General features: G+C 42.2%; 1 protein-coding gene across 2 annotated transcripts; it reads right to left on the bottom strand.

Annotated features, from left to right (window-relative positions):
- Nucleotides 1-261: 261 nt before the first annotated feature.
- Nucleotides 262-16,689, bottom strand: trappc14 (trafficking protein particle complex subunit 14). 2 transcript variants are annotated; one of them, XM_084916501.1, is made up of 12 exons: nucleotides 16,133-16,689; nucleotides 13,675-13,758; nucleotides 10,663-10,792; nucleotides 10,375-10,461; nucleotides 9,422-9,542; nucleotides 9,157-9,304; nucleotides 6,040-6,101; nucleotides 4,595-4,767; nucleotides 2,884-3,017; nucleotides 2,501-2,646; nucleotides 1,366-1,527; nucleotides 262-855 (listed from the first exon to the last, which is right to left on the bottom strand). In XM_084916501.1, the coding sequence occupies exons 1-11, from the start codon at nucleotides 16,565-16,567 to the stop codon at nucleotides 1,386-1,388; spliced, it is 1,662 nt and encodes a 553-aa protein (XP_084772627.1). In that variant the 5' UTR covers nucleotides 16,568-16,689; the 3' UTR covers nucleotides 262-855; nucleotides 1,366-1,385. The 2 variants fall into 2 exon arrangements, with proteins under 2 accessions (XP_084772627.1, XP_084772636.1); XM_084916510.1 differs by lacking the exon at nucleotides 13,675-13,758.
- Nucleotides 16,690-18,544: the final 1,855 nt, after the last annotated feature.

Raw genomic sequence — 18,544 nt, forward strand, 5'->3', positions numbered from 1 at the left:
CAAATATCACAGCAGGAAGGTCTGAAATATTAGACAGTGCTGCTAGAAGTTAAATCAAAAGATAATATAAACTGAAAGTAAGTAAGTAACTACTGCAAGGGCTTGACACACTCTGACTGGATCCTACTATACAACAAAACTTTTCGCCCATCAGTGTCAGTCTCTGTGCAAACCATAGAGGCTGACATAAGAATAGTTTAAGACATAAATCCTCTAAGTTTGAGGCAAGAAGCCAAGAACCAGCTGTAAACCTTTGACATGTTAAATAGAACGAGTAATTACATTTTTATTGTTACATATAAAGGCCACATGGCACAGTATGCAAAACAAAACAAAAAACATTTCTTTACAAAAACGTAAAAAGTAAGTTCTGTTATCACGTCCACATTTTGAGACATGAAACATACTGGAGCTTACTTTATGCTATTGAGCCTGACTCAATGATGCTAAAAGGAAACTCGAGTGAAACCAACAGATTCAAGCATAAACAGAGACGTGTATGAACAGTTATACACAGTTAAACAGTTTTAGCAAAAACAAACATTTTTAAAAGGTGTGAAGAAAATCTTTAAAGTAAATAAAAATGTTGATGTGATGGAGGGAATTTGTCATCAGGGAGAAGCGTAACAAACAGAAGTATCCCTCCACTAACCTGAGCTCACATCAGAATCTCATCAGCACCAGTCCTCTGACTCATGTTTCATTCCTCATTCACTGACTCCATCTTTAGCATTTATTATAGTATGATTGTTGCTTCTTCTTGGGATGAAGACAAAGATCTGACGGCTGCTCTGTGTTGAAGCACAGCCACAGAACAGTGATGCTTTTGTCATAAGCTCCCACAGTCCAGATCACCTGAACAGAGAAACAGAGTGAGAAGAAATTTAAAATGCTCCTAGGAAATGCACCAACATTAGACCAGTTTGCAGTAGATTTACATTTGTGTACATTTTGATAGATGGACATTTTTCACCACTATCCATTTGATGGCAAATAATCAAGATACAAATTTCATTCCAATTAATTTTAGGGGGTCTAAAGTTACTTAGAAACAAACCGCTCCTTCCAGTCAGCTTGGACAAAGGTTACTAACACTTCTTTAGGCTGTCGTGTTGCTTTAGTCCCGCTTGTTGTATTGTTTTTCTACAGCCAGAAGGTGAATGTTAACCATGAATATTAAGTATGAATATTAAGTAACATGAAACGTATTTCACTCCAGCTTCCTAAGTTTTGTCTTATTTTGACAACATTAAGAGCCAGTCCATTTTGATTGTGCAATGCAGTATTTAAACTACAGAAGGCGGTTAATGTTTCATCTAAATAAAACAGTTAATGTTAAACAGTACATGCACCAAAGTTTCCTACCTTTTGTGTACATATTTGATTCATTCCAGCACTAGCACCTTACACTCTCTCTTGGCTATTTTTACCAGTGAAACAAAGCTGGGATCGGGGGACAGGTGAGGGGCTCGATTAACAGTTCCTGCAGGAGAGGTTGTTGTCTGGAGCTCTGCCATAGCGCCTGACCTGGACCCAGAACAAAGATATCACAGACATCATTGTGGACTGCAATATGAAAGGTTGTCTTAAATGCGTCTCCAATCTTGCATAACTACTACAATGTCTCTAAAAAGTGTATCATCTATTATGTGAATCTTTTATACAAACATATTTGGCTTAAATCTGACATAACTCAAAGGAATTTCCATCCATCCATCTTCTTCTTCTGGAAACAACCTAAGCAGAGAAGTCTCCAGCCACCTCCCACAGCTTATTCAGGGGAACGCCAAGTCGTTTCCATGGCAGCAGAGAGATATAGTCTTACCAGGTTGTCTTGGGTCAGCCACAGGGCTTCCTCCAGGTGGGACACCTTGGAACACCTGACCTGAGAGGAGCCAATGAGGCAACCTATAGATGCCCAAAACAATGACCCGGCTCATTTCCAATTGGAGAAGCAATAGCTCGACTCTGAGCACTTCTTGAATGACTGAACTTCTCACCATCTCTAAGGGAAAGAGCAGCCACCCTCTGGAGAAAGCTCATTTCCGTTGCTTGTATCTTTGATCTTGGTCACAACCCAAAGCTCATGACCACAAGCCAACAGAACACCATCATCTTCCAAAATCAGAGATGAAATTTTGAGGCCACCAAACTGGAAGCCTTCCAGTCCAACGCCCCCCAGAAATGAGCCTGACGAAGTTCAATCGCTGCAGACCAAACTGTTGAAACGGTTGTACAAGGACTGGATGGCCTGTTTCTACGTGCCAGACAACCCATACCCCCAGCACAGGACACTCCGAGGGACATGACTGAATGGCTGCTACACCTCGCCCACCCAAGTTGATAAAAGGTCATTTCTTCCCTTTTTACAGTTTTCAATTAATTCAACTTAACTTTACTCATTTAATAAAAACTTTTTTTCCCAGTCACCCACACCCCAGTGGAAGTATCTCAATGCCCCACAGTTTGAGAAGCAGTCTTGTACAATGACCCTCCATACCTGAGATTTACTGACCAAAATGGCTGGTGGTGGGGGAAGCTCTTTAATCGGCTCAGGCTTTGTCCTTCGAAGGTGTTTTTCAAAGGTGACTGAGGCTCCGTGGGCGGTGCGGGCACAGAAGCTGTAAACTTCATATGCTGGCTCAGCTACCGCGTTATCATAGACATGTGGAAGATGGAAAGCCATTACTTACATTTTTTGTCAAGCAAAACTGTGCCAAATAAAAACAACACAGCAGTATGAGCGGTGTAGTAATTCCTGGTTTAAAGTTCTTCAAGGATCAAACATTAAACTGAGCATAAACAGGATTTACTGGGCTGGGTTTGTGTACTGTTAATATTAAGACAATGTCAATACATTTAACAACTTGTTTCCTTTGGTACCTCAAAAATCCCAGTTTTGAGAATCTGGAAGGCCACAGTGAAGGACAGTATGGAACCTTTCTTACACTGGCCCAGGTTGTTGAGTGGAGACTGGCACACAACCGCTCCCACACTGGGATCCTGCTCACTTCCTCCTAGATGGATGCATGGACAGTGAGGAGCAGGTAACAAACATAAGCAGGGGGAAGAATGAGAATGTAGACTGGATTAGGTATCCGACATAGGATTGGAGCAGAGAATATTTATCCAATTCAAGAATCTAAGGCTACGTTCACACTGCAGGTCTTAATGCTCAAATCTGATTTTTTTAATCAAATCCAATTTTTTTGTCTGCTTGTTCACACTACAAATAAAATGTGACAGCAAACGCGCTCTAGTGTGAACCCTCAATGCGGCCCGCATGCGCAAAATAAGACGTCACACACAACGCGCTCTGTTTACGGAAGTAAAAATAGTGGCTACGGAGCTAGTAGGTGTTGTTGCAGCAGTCTATCAATTTCTCTCCATGCTAATCAAGTCCAAAACCTCAGTTGCTGTCCATTGACTCGCTCCGTCTCCAGTTTCCGCAGCCATGCTTTCTCGTTTGTCTTCTCCGGCGCTGATAGTTGGCGTCTGTCTCATGTCAGGGACGTAAAAGACGGATTTAATATGACATGACCATTCAAACAGCAGTCGCTTTCTAAAACATCAGATATGTATCGGATTCAGTACCACATACGAAAGTGACCCAGATCGGATTTGAAAATATCGGATTTGTGCCGTTCACACTGTCACACCATGATGGGATATGGGTCGCATAGGGTCAAAAAAGTCGGATTTGATGCGCAGTGTGAACGTAGCCTATGTATGAAGCATTTGAATAGAAGAGCAGCAGTTCAGTGATTCTGACCATTAAAAACAGGAACCATGCCATAGAAATATTGGTATTTCAAATCCTTGTGTTCCTGCGGTCCACTTGTACAACTAGTCTGGATTGATCACCTAGCTCTTACACTAAGAGCTTGGTGCCTGCAGTACCTAGGCAATGTGTTTAATTTGTCTCATAAGTTGGATGTTGGAACTGGAATGTGTGATGTCCCCTGAGCTGTGCGCGTTCCAGTAACTTGGAAAATCAAGAAAAACACAGAATTTGCTTTGGTTCTTAGCAAGGTGCAGCCATTTATGCAGCTAGCAATAGAGCACAATGCTCAGGTGGAGGGGGGGGGGGGTTGCCCTTCAAACCACCACTGCAGCACATTCATAGATAGAACCAAGCCCGTGTTCTGCATATGGCTTATTTAGCCAGACACAAATACACAGCAGTGGCAACATTACACATTTACAGTTTTGCTCCCATTTTGAAAATGGGGGTTGGATTGGCTAAAGAAGGAGGTGAAACTTTGAAATGCAAAGCAGCAGCCAGGAGACCTAAACCAGAGCATGCCAAAATCCCTGCTGAGATTGTGGAAACCTGGTGATAAGAAAAGTCTTACCACTGCGCTCGCAGTGACAAGGGTTTCTCCACCAAGTATTTGCTTGGTGTAAATCAATTTACATCTCCATTTTCTTTCATGTAATGTGTTTTTATTTCTGGATTTTTGGTTGATATTCTGTCTCTCCATTAACATGAAAGACTCAATTCTTTGTAAGTGAGCAAACTTCCAGATTCAGGAGAGGGAGCAAATAATTATTTCCCACACACTAGGAGCTGTCTGTAGGATTTGATACTCACCCTCTGAATTCCAGATCAGACGAACAGCAAGGAAATCTTGCAAATTGTTGAGCAGTGTATATTTCACCCAGAAGTGTTGTTGAGGCCTGACGGTCCTTGGGCAGGACGCCATCATCACCAACTCTGGACGATTTAAGTGAACACTGGGTATCGAGTAACAAGTAGAGATGCATCTGGAGAGAGCATGATAAGTATTATATTTCTATTATTAGAACATATAGCAGGAATTCTTCTTATAAGAGAAAACAAATAGCACAACAAGACTACAATTTCAATTCTACACAATTATAAACAGAAAAAAGTCATTTAATGTTCTTACACGGAGATTGTTTTGGTTTCTTCTTTAATACATTTTGTATTTCACACATAAAGGCATACAAAATGACACAATGTGCTAATCCCTGTCAGGGTCACGGGGGGCAGGAGCCTAGCTCGGCTACCACAGGGCGAGAGAACGGGTATACCCCGGACAGGTCGACCAGTCTATTGCAAGGCTGATACATAGAGACAGACAAGCACTCCCACTCACAGTCGTACTTATGGGCAATTTAGAATTATAAATTAACTTAATCCCACTAAACTTTGGTCTTTGGACTGTGGGAGGAAGAGAACCCACGCAAACTCCACACAGAAAGGCCCCAGGCGCTGGAACTGAACTCAGGATCCTCTTGCAGTGCTAATCACAGTGTTACTCCTGCTAGCGTTTGTTGAGCAATTGCTGTCCTTCTACAGCAATGCATAGTGGTCAAAGGTCTAATGTAGTGCAGCCGCATACATGATCCATAGTTGCTACAGCCTGCGGTAAGGGTGCAAACACGCACTCAGTTGTTATTTAAAATAGATGTTAAACTACAAATTCTGGAAGTCATATAAATATCATCTCTTAAATTGTTTAAAAAATTGTTTTTATTTTGCCACAGTTGGTGAAATTAATCAATTTATTTTAATACTAATTTTCTCTAAATCCTGTTATATGTTTGTGTTCAGTCAAATAACATAATAGAGTGCTGTAGATCCAAAAATATAGGATTATAGATCTCTCTCTCTCTCCATATATATATATATATATATATATATATATATATATATATATATACATATTAAAGGTTATTTGTATGTAGAAGCCTGCAGCATTTTGATGATCCTTTGGTGCCCTCTAGTGACTCATGTGAAATAGTGATCAACTGGGAAATTAATGTTATTTCTGTTAAATAAACTGGTATGATCTTTATTTGTAGACCACACTAAGCAAAAAGATCAATAAAAACTCAAAGGGAACTTTAAGTCTGTTTGCCATCCTTCACTGGATGCAAGCAGCGGCTGTAATTACTTTAAAATACACGGCAGTCATTTCATATACACAGTACATGCAGACAGTACTGCTCCAGGATTGTTATGTACTGCTACTGCTACAGAAATACCTCCACAAGAAGACAAATAGTTACCTCATGGCAGGATGTACTGGACTGTGCCACTGTAGGACAGCCAACAATGGGACTTCCAAACCCTATGAAAAGACAACAACATTATTTAATAATTACAACCTCCTCTTCGACCCCTCTACCTCTCACATTGGACTCTCCGGGAGGCTTCAGACTGAAAGCCCCATAGAGGGCAGAGAAGTGACAAGGTGATGAGAGGCATTATGAGGTATGGTCTTTCCATGTGATTTCCATGCATCCTCATTAAATTTTCAATTTTTACAGGTGGGATAAGGTCCCTAGGCTAGATGCCCCATGCTAACCAAGCCTACCTCGGATATGGGCAAGAGAAAAGTGAGACCATACCATCGCCAGGATTAACAAGGTCCCTGTCAGGTGTTGAGGAGCCAGGATACTGATGAAAAGTGTACTGAAACAAGAAGGCTCAAGTCGGCAAGAGATGAGAAGTAACCCCAGGAGAAGAGGTTACATGAGCAGGATGTGGGACCTATGGTATCTCCAGCATCCAGATTGTCAGCAAAACAACTACTAACTCAGTATTCCAACATTTGGAGGAAGGAACTGCTCTCACAGCTAGAGACTGACGAGGTACAACACACAAGCTACGGCAAGGGGGAGCCAGGAAGACAAGTTGGGGGGCGATATCATCCTCACCCCCACCCGAGCTTGGGTACCAAGCCCAGGTACGATGGAAGAAGGAGCGTTGAGTGTGAGAGAAACTGACCTGAAAGGTAGGATCATGGTGAAGCTTTAAATTTGGACCCTCCGTATTCGGTTACCAAGATTACGTGAAGTACTCTCTGAAGGTCTACTAGATGATGTGAATGCAGCACTACGCATCACTGAGACTAATCAATACCCTTCAGTACCCTGGAGAAGGAGACTGGAGGTCAAGATCAAGGTAGCGTGGAGGGAAGTTATCGGTATTGAAGTAGAAAGAAATACAGCAAGCATGAGAACCTGCCTCAGTACCACATGGAAGCTCCTGTCAGGCATCATATCGGAGGCTGAACAGGCATATGGTTCAATACATGAGCGGCGCACAGAAAGGAATCAGCAGGAATACTAGAGGAGTGAATCCCCAGCTACTGGTAGACAGAGCAGGCACCTGAGACTGCAAGAGTTTGAATAATACAGGCTAAGGGAAGCATGTATAAAGTAAACAGAAAAGACACAGTGCCTTTAATTCCTATGGCATGGTCTAACCTCTGTAATATAAACTGTGGTGACCAGTAATGAATGCAGCACTGTGACGTGGCAGATTTCTTTTCTGATGTATTAATCATACATTTTTATCGTATCACATTAGTAATAGTAATATCATTTTCTCCCTTTAGTATAGCAAGAGCACTCCTGTCACTTAGTTGTATGCATGTGCACTACAAATGGGCCTTATGCTCTACACACACACACTTGACGCAGTGAGGCCAGTATTATGGGAGAGGTTAAACAGATAGTGAGACTCCTGTTTATCAGGGACGTAAATCCTTAGGTGATGGCCAAGCAGAAAACAAAGTCATAATTCTGTCTGTGAGGGAGAATTATGACTCTACGATCCCACCTACCCATGTCATGTTTGGTGACAGGGTGTGTACCACACTCAACATGGACCAGAGGAAGCAAAGGAAAGAGTTGTCTCAGGAGATTAGAAAGAAAATCATAGACAAGCATGTTAAAGGTAAAGGCTATAAGACCATCTCCAAGCAGCTAGATGTTCCTGTGACTACAGCTGCACATATTATTCAGAAATTTAAGATCCAAGAGACGGATAATCCAAATGGTAACAAAAGAGCCCAGAAAGACTTCTAAAGAGATCCAAGGTGAACTTCATGCTCAGTGAACATCAGTGTCAGATCACACCATCCGTTGCTGTTTGAACCGAAGTGGGCTACATGGGAGACGACCAAGGAGGACACCATTGTTGAAAACAAATCGTAAAAAAGCCGGACTGGAATTTGCCAAACTACATGTTGACAAGCCACAAAGCTTCTGGGAAGATGTCCTGTGGACAGATGAGACCAAAATTTTACTTTTTGCCAAGACACATCAGCTCTATGTTCACTGACAGAAAAATGAAGCATATCTAGAAAAGAAACATGGAGGAGGCTCGGTTATGTTCTGGGGCGTCCTCTGGGGTTGAATCTGTGCAGGGTACATTGAAATCTCAAGATTGTCAAGGTATTCTAGAGAGAAATGTGCTGGCCAGTGTCAGAAAGCTTGGTCTCAGTCGCAGGTCATGGGTCTTGCAACAGGACGATGACCCAAAAACACACAGAAACACCCAAGAATGACTAAGAGGAAAACACTGGACTATTCTAAAGTAGCCCTCTATGAGCCCTGACCTCAATCCTGTTGAGCATCTTTGGATGAAACATGCCGTCTGGAAAAGGCGCCCTTCAAACTGGAAACAACTGGAGCAGTTTGATCAGGAGAAGTGGGTCAAAATACCTACTGAGAGGTTAAGAAGTCTCATTGACAGTTACAGGAATCGCTTGACTGCAGTGATTGCCTCAAAAGGTTGTGCAACAAAATATTAAGTTGTGGGTACCATCATTTTTGTCCAGGTCTGTTTCATGCATTTTTTTTTTTTTTAAATAATTCTGTTCAAGCATGGTTAAAAAGCAATGTGTGACTTTCAATGGTTAACATTCATAGAATTTGTATTTACTTATACTTTTGTCAGATTACAGTTATTTCTGTGAGTTTTTCGTTCATTGACTGAAGGGTACCAAGAATTTTGTCCACGTCTGTAAATTATATATAAATAACGGTTTATGCAAAATAATTTAGTACAAGCAAATTGTTAGTACAATCACTTCCTTTATTTCTACCGTGTCTGGACTCAGTGGAGACCTTCAAAAAGCAGCTAAAGACATGTTTATTTCAAACAGCTTTTAATTGGAGCGGGGTTTTTATGATGTATTTATGACTGTATTGTGTTTTTACCTTGTAAAGCACTTTGTGACACATGTCTGTGGAAGGTAATATATAAAAAAAACTTTACTTACTTACTATTTATTGTAATCATTTGGCAGCTTTAACTTTGCACTAAAACTTGTTTTCACAAAATCGCACTGGTTTTAAAAAAGTAACGGCACACTCTCCATTGTGCCTTCTCACCTTGCTGGACTGCTGTTCTTCTTTCTCTTGTAGCAGCAGCTGAAAAATGAAGGTCTGCTCCTCCAGGGCATTAAGCATACAAGGTAAATGTGATGATTTGTTGTCTATCCGACAGAATGAAGCCATGGTGATCTCCGCTGACTGGTGGCTTTAATAGAAAGTATAAAGCGTTATGCTCATTAGGAGGCTAAAGAACACAGAAAACAACTTGCCAATTACTTCCCTGCTTACAAAGCATTTGCACACTGAGTGCATATGTACTTACCAGACATTGTCGACTACGAGCACTGAGCCATCAGGCATCATGGGAAGGTAAGACGAGTTATAGTTTGGAAGAATCTTCACATCTTTGACACACATTCTGTCCTGTGAGCTGCAGTTCATCACTGAGGAAAAAGTAACCCACTAATCATTAGCTGTTTATGAGCTTATTGTACTTCTAGGTACAATTGCATCATTTTGGTGTTTTGCTAACTTGACGCAGTTTTCTGGACCATTCAAATTCCCAATTTTTGGTATGTTTAACAGAATAGTATTGTATATTGTGTATATTCATTTTGTTTAAAGTTTAAAATGCAGTAAAAATCAGATGAAGGTAGCGTGACAGATGTTTACTTTGATTACACAAAAATGAGGCAGGACTACGTGATGGATGATTCTAAGGAGCTCGGAAAGCAACCAGCTGGGCTTCTTTAAGTTTCTTGAAGACGTTTCACCTCATACTTAAGCTCTAAAATCAAATAGTGGCGAGTCACAAGTAATTACACCCTATTTAAACCCCAGTGGGCTGCCCCCTACTGGGGCATTTAAACCAGTTTGGGTTTATGTTAGGACTACTCCTGGCAACGAATTTCTTACTTGACTAACTATGTGGGGAAAAAATGAGACACTTGCTTAAAATTATGAAACACTCAAATATTAAGTTTCATGTATGATGAAAAAATGTCAATTCAATAATAACAAAAGGGATTTGAAACCACGTATCACATTGTTTAGTAATGAATCATGGCGCTTAACTGTGTGGCCTCTGACACCGTTAATGATCAACATTACACGTAGCTGCTTTAGTTTAAGGGTCGTGATATAGCGGCTGCTGTTTCACTTAATACTGACACAGGTAGCTGTCGTTTAGGAGAGATCCAGATTTGGGAAAATACAATTAAAAAAATAATAAAAGTCCACGTTTTGTGTCTGTGTGTGCATGAGCTGCTGTTCTACCCTTGAGGACGGTCAGATGTTTTCCAGAAACAGTCATCTGTCGACACTGGACACTGGGAGGTGGAAGAACATCCAGGGTAGTGCTGACTAGGAAAGAGGAAACCATGGTGTTTGTTTACTATCAGACTGGACAATGGAATATGTAATATATGTAATATGTAATCCAATGGGACAGATACTGGTTTCCTAGTCTTATAACCTCATTAGTTGTAGGTTTTAGACTACAATCCTTTTTAACTCTTGTGACACACAGAGCTCATTCAGTATGTTGAGAGATGGCGTGTTTACCTTGTGCCTTGAAGGTGCTAAGATCTTGTCTGAAGGTGCATGTTGGACTCCTAAACTGCAGCAGAGTCAGGTAGCCAAGCTCCCTTAATTCTGCATTTTCCTCCATCTGCTTCCACACAGTGACTACAATCTGTCATCACAGAGAGGCAGGCACAGACAAAACAGGACCAGGAAAAATTAGGAAAAATTAGGAAAATTGGAAATGCATAAAGTTTTACTAAAACTCAAGTTGTCTGCAGCTTTTCCTGACTGCCAGTGCCAGCCTTGTCCCTGAGACGCTGCAAAGGGCGAAGTGAACCTCCAGCCTCCCGGGGATCCGGCAGCTTATGCACCACAGCAGACGCAGCTGCAGCAGGAGGCAGAGGGCCAGCAGCTGCTGGAGCGTCGTCATCCTCGGCTCCTAACGTGTTCGAGTCAGGGGTCACCAATGTGGAGGTAAACACAGACGAGACGAGAGCTCTCACACGCCAACGTTTCTCACTCCAACGTTATTCTTGAACTAACAACAACTGCAAACATCGTACCACAAAACTCAGCAACACACTTCCTGCGTGTGAGTGGAGTCCACCACAGTGGAAATAAGGCAAAAACAAGAGTTTGTTGATAAGATAAGCTTTCTTGTCATTTCTGTCTTCACAAAGATTTTTCCGGGCTTCTTGAAGGGCTTTCCCGAGGTCTTCTAGGGTTGTTGGCTGCTGCTGTTCTCTGTAAAGATGATGCGGGCTCCGAGGAGGCCGATCCATGATGTACTCCATTGTGTGTTTTTCTCTTCAGGTATGCTTTTACTCCCCTTTTTACTTTAGTTTGGTTTTAAAAATTGTGTCATCTAGTTTTTGTTTTTAGTTTAGTTTTGGTTGATTATAATAACATTGCTACTCAGTAGTGTGCGAGCCTGACAATATCAGGCAGAACTGATCCAGGGTATCACTGAGCTGGATCGTCTCAGGTGCATAGTCTCAGATTGACCGAAACAATGTCTAGATTTAGGTCAGGCATGTGTGGGGGCTGGTCAATAGTATCAGTTCCTTCATCATACTCTTGTCACATGAGACCATGTGACCATTCTGGTGCAACACAAGAAACCCAGGACCTGCTACACCAGCGTATCATCTGACAGTGGCTCCAAAGATTTCACTCTGACACCTAACGGCCATCAAGTTGCCGTTGCCTAGCTTGTAGAGGGATGTGCATCCCTCCATGGATGAGGTTGCCCATTCCTTAACCTACAAACAAACCAGTCATGCTGAGCATTATTACAGGCAGCATAACATTCCCCATGGCTTCTCCATTACTTTCACATTTGCCACATCCACTCAGGGTGAACCTGTTAAGAGGTAAATGAATTGGTTTTTATCAGCACCTCCAAGTCTGAGGCCATGTACCTCAGCTGGCAAAGGGCGGAGAGCCCACGCCGGGTCAGCAACAAGTTCCTGGTTGAGGTTGTTCAGGAGTTGGGTGCCTCCTGGGTGAGGTGTTCCAGGCATGTCCTACCAGGTGGAGGCCTCGGGGCAGACACAGGACATGTTGGAGAGATTATATGTTTCTACAGATCTGCGAACGCTTTAGTGTTCCACGGGACAGGCTAGAGGAGGTGGCAGGAGGTCTGGGCTTCTCTGCTTAGGCTGTTGCCCCCGTGACCCGGTCGCAGATTTGTGGAAGAAAATGAAAGGATAGATGGATGGAGTGGTCTCGTTATTGGCCCTCTAGTAGGCCTGTAGTTAATGTAATTAACACCAAAGCAACTGAAACCGATTAAAAATCCCCTCTGCGACTTAACTGACCAGATTAATATACCAAGGGTTGAATTTATTTAATTACTTTGATTAAAAAGTGTTCCTGTAATTAGTTTGAGTGTATAAAGAAATCAGGGATGGGTCAAGACTTTTGAAAAGTTTTGTACCATTTAGGAATAATTAGCACAGTACAAACAAACACTAACAAATATATACACTATACACTATAACCTATACAATACATGTTTACGTTTTTTTTACACCATTTAAATTCCCTTTACTGAAGGCATCAGAACTACGAATGAACACATGTGGAATTCTGTAATAACAGAAAAGTGTGAAATAACTGAAAACATGTTTGATATTTCAGATTCTTCCAAACAGCCTTTGCTTTGATTCCTGCTTTGCTCACTCTTGGCGTTCTCTCCATGAGCTTCATGAGGTCGTCTCCTGAAATGGTTTCCAACAGTCTTGAAGGAGTTCCCAGAGATGCTGAGCACTTGTTGGTCCTTTGCCTTCACTCTGAGCTCCATCTCATCCCAAACCATCCACACTGGGTTTAGGTCAGGTGACTGTGGAGGCCAGGACCCATCAGACCAAAGCACAGATGTCCTCTGGTCTAATGTCCACTCCTTGTGTTTCTCAGCAGCTGTTTGACCATAAAGGCCTGATTCCCACAGTCTCCTCTGAACATGTAGAGATGTGTCTGCTACTGGAGCTCTGTGTGGCATCTATCTGGGCTCTAATCTGAGCTGCTAACTTGTGATTTCTGAGGCTGGTGACTCGGATGAATGTATCCTCAGCAGCAGAGGGGACTCCTGCTCTTCCTTTCCTGGGGCGTCCTCATGTGAGACAGTTTCATCGTGGTCTTGATGGTTTTTGTGACTGCACTTGGGGACACATTCAAAGTTTTAGCAGTTTTACAGCCTGACTGACCTTCAGTTCTTAAAGTAATGATGGGCTGTTGTTTCTCTCAGCTGATTGGTTCTTGCCATAATATGAATTCTAACAGTTGTCAAATATGGCTGTCAGCTGTGCACCAACCTGACTGCTGCACAACACACCTGATGGTCCCAACCTCATTAAGAAGGCAAGAAATTCAACAAATGAACCCTGACAGGCACACCTGTGAGGGGAAACACGTCAGGTGACCACAGCATGAAGCTCACTGAGAGAAGGCCGAGGGTTTGCAGCGCGGTCAATCTATCTACATCTATACACACACGCACACGCACACACACACACACACTACGTGTACATGCATACAGGTGTGTCCAACCTTGGCTTTACGTGTACTGACTGGCAGCTTGTCCAAAGAGACAGTGAGACAGAAGATAAGCTGGTCTTCCAACACCCAAGCAGACTGCAGGAGATCAACATAAGACAATTTTTTTTGTTTAAATAAATAAAATAATATGGACTGAGTTAAACAATCAGTCACAACAGTACGATATCTAACAGCTGCCATCACAGGTAATTCTGGAAAAAACAAAACTCGCTTAATGCTAGTTTAGCTTTAATTGTGGTGGAAAATAATGTATGCGTTTCAGTTTTCTGTTTGCAGATATTTATGTATAGACATTTACAACAGCTGATAAATTAAAATTTAAAGAATAGTTTTACAATCATTTGTTGTATGTGTTTGTGTTTTTTCCTGAACAGTTTGTTGTAGCAACTCTTTTAACTCTGCATGTCATGGTAATTCAACTGTGCAGGTGCCCTGCTGCGACTGGTGCATGGATGTACGGCTCCTGAATGACTGGTTCCAGCCTGAACACCTGCCTTATATATAAAGCCTGGAGCGCTTCACACGCTTCCCATAACAGCTGATCAGCTGAGGAAGTGGAGTGGGTGAGCTGCCGTTACGTTGAACACATCGTTTTCTCCTGTTTTTGGACAGGAGGTCAGACTCTGTCTTTATTTTGGTTCCTTTCCTCTGTGAGGTCGTGTATGTTGGCATCCATCAGACCTTAGCTTTGTTTTATTTACTATTTTGGCCTCGGCTCACCCTGAAGTGTTGACACTCCTGTTCTGTTGTTTTTCCCTCATTACTTTGTAAATAAATGCCATGTAATGATCAGTGATTGTTTCCTGTGCCTGCGTGGGTGTTGGTGGGGAGCAAGTGCCTCATCCATGCCATCTCCTGGCCCGCAGACGGGTTGTAACAATAGGGACTAGACAGGAGAGTGCTGAGAGTGTTTTTGTACTTACGTAGTTTGTTTTTCTAAAAGTAACCTTTTACTTTTACTCCTCACATTTTCAAAAACAGGCTCATTACTTTGCATTCAAGAGGAGTTATTATTTGTTACTGCGAGCCTCCAAACATCAAACTGATTTAAGTCTAAACAGTAACACGTGCATGGCAGTCCTGTTGTGTAATCGTCACCAGAGGATGATGCATAAAAGAGCTGAAGTGTGTCAAAGTCAGGGGTTAAAACTGGGCTTCATGAGCTGCAGGGCTTCAGCATCTAGTCAGCCCCACAGAAGATGAGTGAACATAAAGGGAGTAATGTGTTACTGAAGGTCATTTCAAATGCAGCATTTCTGCAAACACACAAATTGTTTTTGCACAGTTTGTGTAACAGTGTGTTGCGGCTAAAGGTCCAGCTGCTTATTTGACAGGGAGAGAAAAGAAAGAGCTAACTTCACTCAGACAGACAGGACATGGCAGGAAGAAGAGAGCTTACATTTAAAGGTCAGGATGCTCGGTGGGATTTTTTAAAACGAGATATTTTGTTTGTACATGTGGCTTTTTTTAAATTTTGAAACATGCTGCAAATCAAACTAAGGCAGACTAACTGTTATATAAGGCTGCATGAAAACCCTCTGCAGGTTAGTTTGCTGCACTGTGAGGACTTAAAGTAAAGCACAGTGTGTGTCTGGTGCACAGTGGCTGTGGGTTCGTGGCCACAGTTAGCTCACATCACATGTAGCAGAGAGTCACATGAATTTGATGAGCTTAGATCCACTGATGAATTCCACCTTGATACCAGTTTTATAGCATCTAGTATAAACACAGTATAAACTGTGGAGGATGAAACATCTGCTCACATCTGGTTGAATCCAGGTGTGTCCATCCACAGAGAGCAGCAGGTCAGCTGATCACAGCCTGCACACTAAGAACATCTACTGGAGCTCTCAGGAGAAATGAGTGTGAGTTTGATTCAGTTCCCCACACTGAGCCATGACAACCAGTTTTAGGTTCCCCACCTGCTGAACCCACTTTAACCTCCGACTGTGCACACTTCCTGTTTACAGGCAAAGTCCCCTCTACAATGGAGGCAACAGCAAATAGATTTGATTTGATTTTCCTTTTTCTTCAGACTCAAGCTGAGTATAATTAGAATCAAAAATAGACTAAAGTTTGTGTTCCCCTCTACTGATATTATTCTATCATTATGTTGATATAGCACAGGGTTCAGCGTCCTCCTTTACTTCCTTACTTTGAGCACATTTAGAGCCTTTACTTTTTTTTATTCAAGTAAATAAGTTGAATCAGTACTGTAACTTTTACTGGTGTTTTTTTACTAGTAGTATCTGCACTTCTACTCGAGGACAGACAATCTAAACCACCCTCTCGTTTTTCTTTTAATCTAATTAGGACATATGTGTAGGTTACTTAAAAACTAAATAGTTCCTGTCTCGTTGTAGGTAACAACTGTGATGACAGTTATGCAGAAACATTAGATATGTGTAAATCTATGGACTTCCTCTTCTCCAGTACTGGCTTATTTTACCTTGGCTTGTTCTGTGTCGTTGTGCATCGCTGCACTACTGGGTGAGCATTTATGACTGAGGAGTTGGTTACACTGTGTGAAGGTCTGCTTGTCCCCCCGTCTTCTTCCGCTCTGTTCTGCGGTCCTACACTCTACATCCTCGCTGTCTTCACTGCAGCTGCTCGTGCGGTCACACTGCTCAGCCGGTGTCTGCCTCCAGCTCTCCGCGGCGCACACGCTCGCCAGAGCGCACAAAGAACCCCCCAGGTCCTTCCAAGACAGAGCACCATCGTCCCTGTCCGTTAAGCCCCGAAACCGCAACACCAGCAGAAACTGGAGAGTCTCCCCGAGGTAGACGTTCTTTCGCTGAGGAAGCGTTGTGTAGTTTGCTGCGTCTGATAAACTCGATATTTGGGCGACAGGAAAATACATACAAAACTTGTATTGCGACTCCATCGTGGCGTTGGCTAAGTCTGCCTCTGCATTTCACTGCGCCTGAACAGGAGCTTACTGAAAGCGCCCACCGATGTGTGTATCCTGCTTCCTTTCACTAATAGCGACAAAACAACAGGACGATTAATCGATGTAGAGAAGACGAATCAGACCAATGCAATCAAAAGTCAGTGACGAAAACCAGAAAAACGAAGCCATACTGTACCAGGATGCAGTTTACATAAATAACATTTATAATAAGATCATTTTACAAGTCACCTTCCAGTATTCTACTAAAGCTTAACTCTAAGCCTATGCAGCCCTAACTGACAGCTGCCACACTATATTGCCAACAATATTTGCTCATTTGCAAACACACACATGAACGTGAGTGAGATCCCATTCTTAATCAGCTCACCTGGGAACCTTGCTTTCGACAAGGTGCAGGTATGTGTTTATGGGAAATTTGACCATTCTGACCATTTGTGAGGTCAGACACTGATGTTGAACCAGACGCCCGAATCACAATCTCTGCTCTAATTAATTCCTGAGGTGTTCTGTCAGGTGTTCATTCAAGTTCTTCCACACCAAACTGTCTGATCCATGAACAGGGAGGGGTCGTACCCATCACTGGGAGCATGAAGCTGAAATCCATGAAGCTCTCTGCACACTGTTCTTAAGGTAATATTACGGCCACAGTTTTGGAGGTTTGTTGGCAGCCTCTTTCATTCCCAATCACGTCCACTTCATTATAACTGTGTCAGTTGGTGATATCCTCCTAAGACCCAGCAATTAATTTTTGTCCTCCTTTGGGGACACGAGTCTGATACTTCTACATCATGCACCATATATATGACTCCTGCTGTACTGTCAGGGGGCATCCTGGCTTTTGTGTGGGCTGGACAAACAGAACACATCAGCTTCCATATTTTATGGCCATGAGAGATTAAGTGATACTTCTGTTTTTTGTAGATTCTATTGCTTAAACTCAAATTGTTTCTTCTTTAATTTGAGCGTCTTAACTTAGATCTAGATTTCTGAAATGCGTAGTAATTACAGGCTTTCCAAAACAAAACTTTTATTCTGTGTTCTTTTAAATCGACAGAACTTACTACCTCATAACCGATTCCAACAGTGTCTATACTTCAGGAAGTAGAGGGCAGAATGAGGCAGAAAGAATTTTACTCAGAGCTGTCGAAAAGGAATCAGTCAAACGATGAAGTGGAGGAAGGTCAGACATCAGAGAGGGAAGGTGAAAGCTAAAAGGAGGTGATGCACCTCATCCAAAATAAGAACTGTTAAATGTAGGGCTCTGAAGTTTTTAGGCACAACAGTATCAAACAAGCCAACGTGGCCCACAACCACCAAACACGTGATTCTCTGACTACATCAAACAGAAAATAGGCAACACTGAAATAAATTCTTCAATATTAGCAAGTCCATTAAGGTAACAAATGAGAACAAATGTCCTCAACAAGGCTGCCAAGGAAAGATGGTTCCCTTCACAGGCGATCTCCTGTCTGGAAGTTGAGAAACCAAACCTCATAACTTCAGAGCTTATACATCTTGTCCATAATAGACTGTGGGTGTCATCATTTTGCCCGTTCTCAGGCTCCTCAAACGCTGGCACGTCCTTTAATCTTTTTGTTTGCCCTGTCTGTCCTGCATCTCTGACAACTTCCACAGTTCTGAATAAAATATTTTTCAGCTTCACTCAGCTTCATATTCTGTGATCAAAGAAGCTGATGTCCACTTCAAGTAACAGAATATTACAAAAGAAATGTCTCTTTGAAATACAACAATTAAATTATCTAAAAAAATCTAAATATCAAAACATGTTGGGGGTGTCTCGGGAGGAGTGTTATGAACTCCTTGGCCTGCTGTATGATCTGATTCGAGACAGTTTATACCTCAGTATATTTCTGAGTGCTAACTATAATGTACAAAGCAGCCTGCTAACTAAACTCACTAGCTTTAGCTGATAACTGAGCAGTCCAACCT

The sequence above is a fragment of the Perissodus microlepis genome, chromosome 3, assembly GCF_051167445.1.
Source record: "Perissodus microlepis isolate ML-2025 ecotype Zambia chromosome 3, ASM5116744v1, whole genome shotgun sequence".
NCBI lineage: Eukaryota > Metazoa > Chordata > Actinopteri > Cichliformes > Cichlidae > Perissodus > Perissodus microlepis.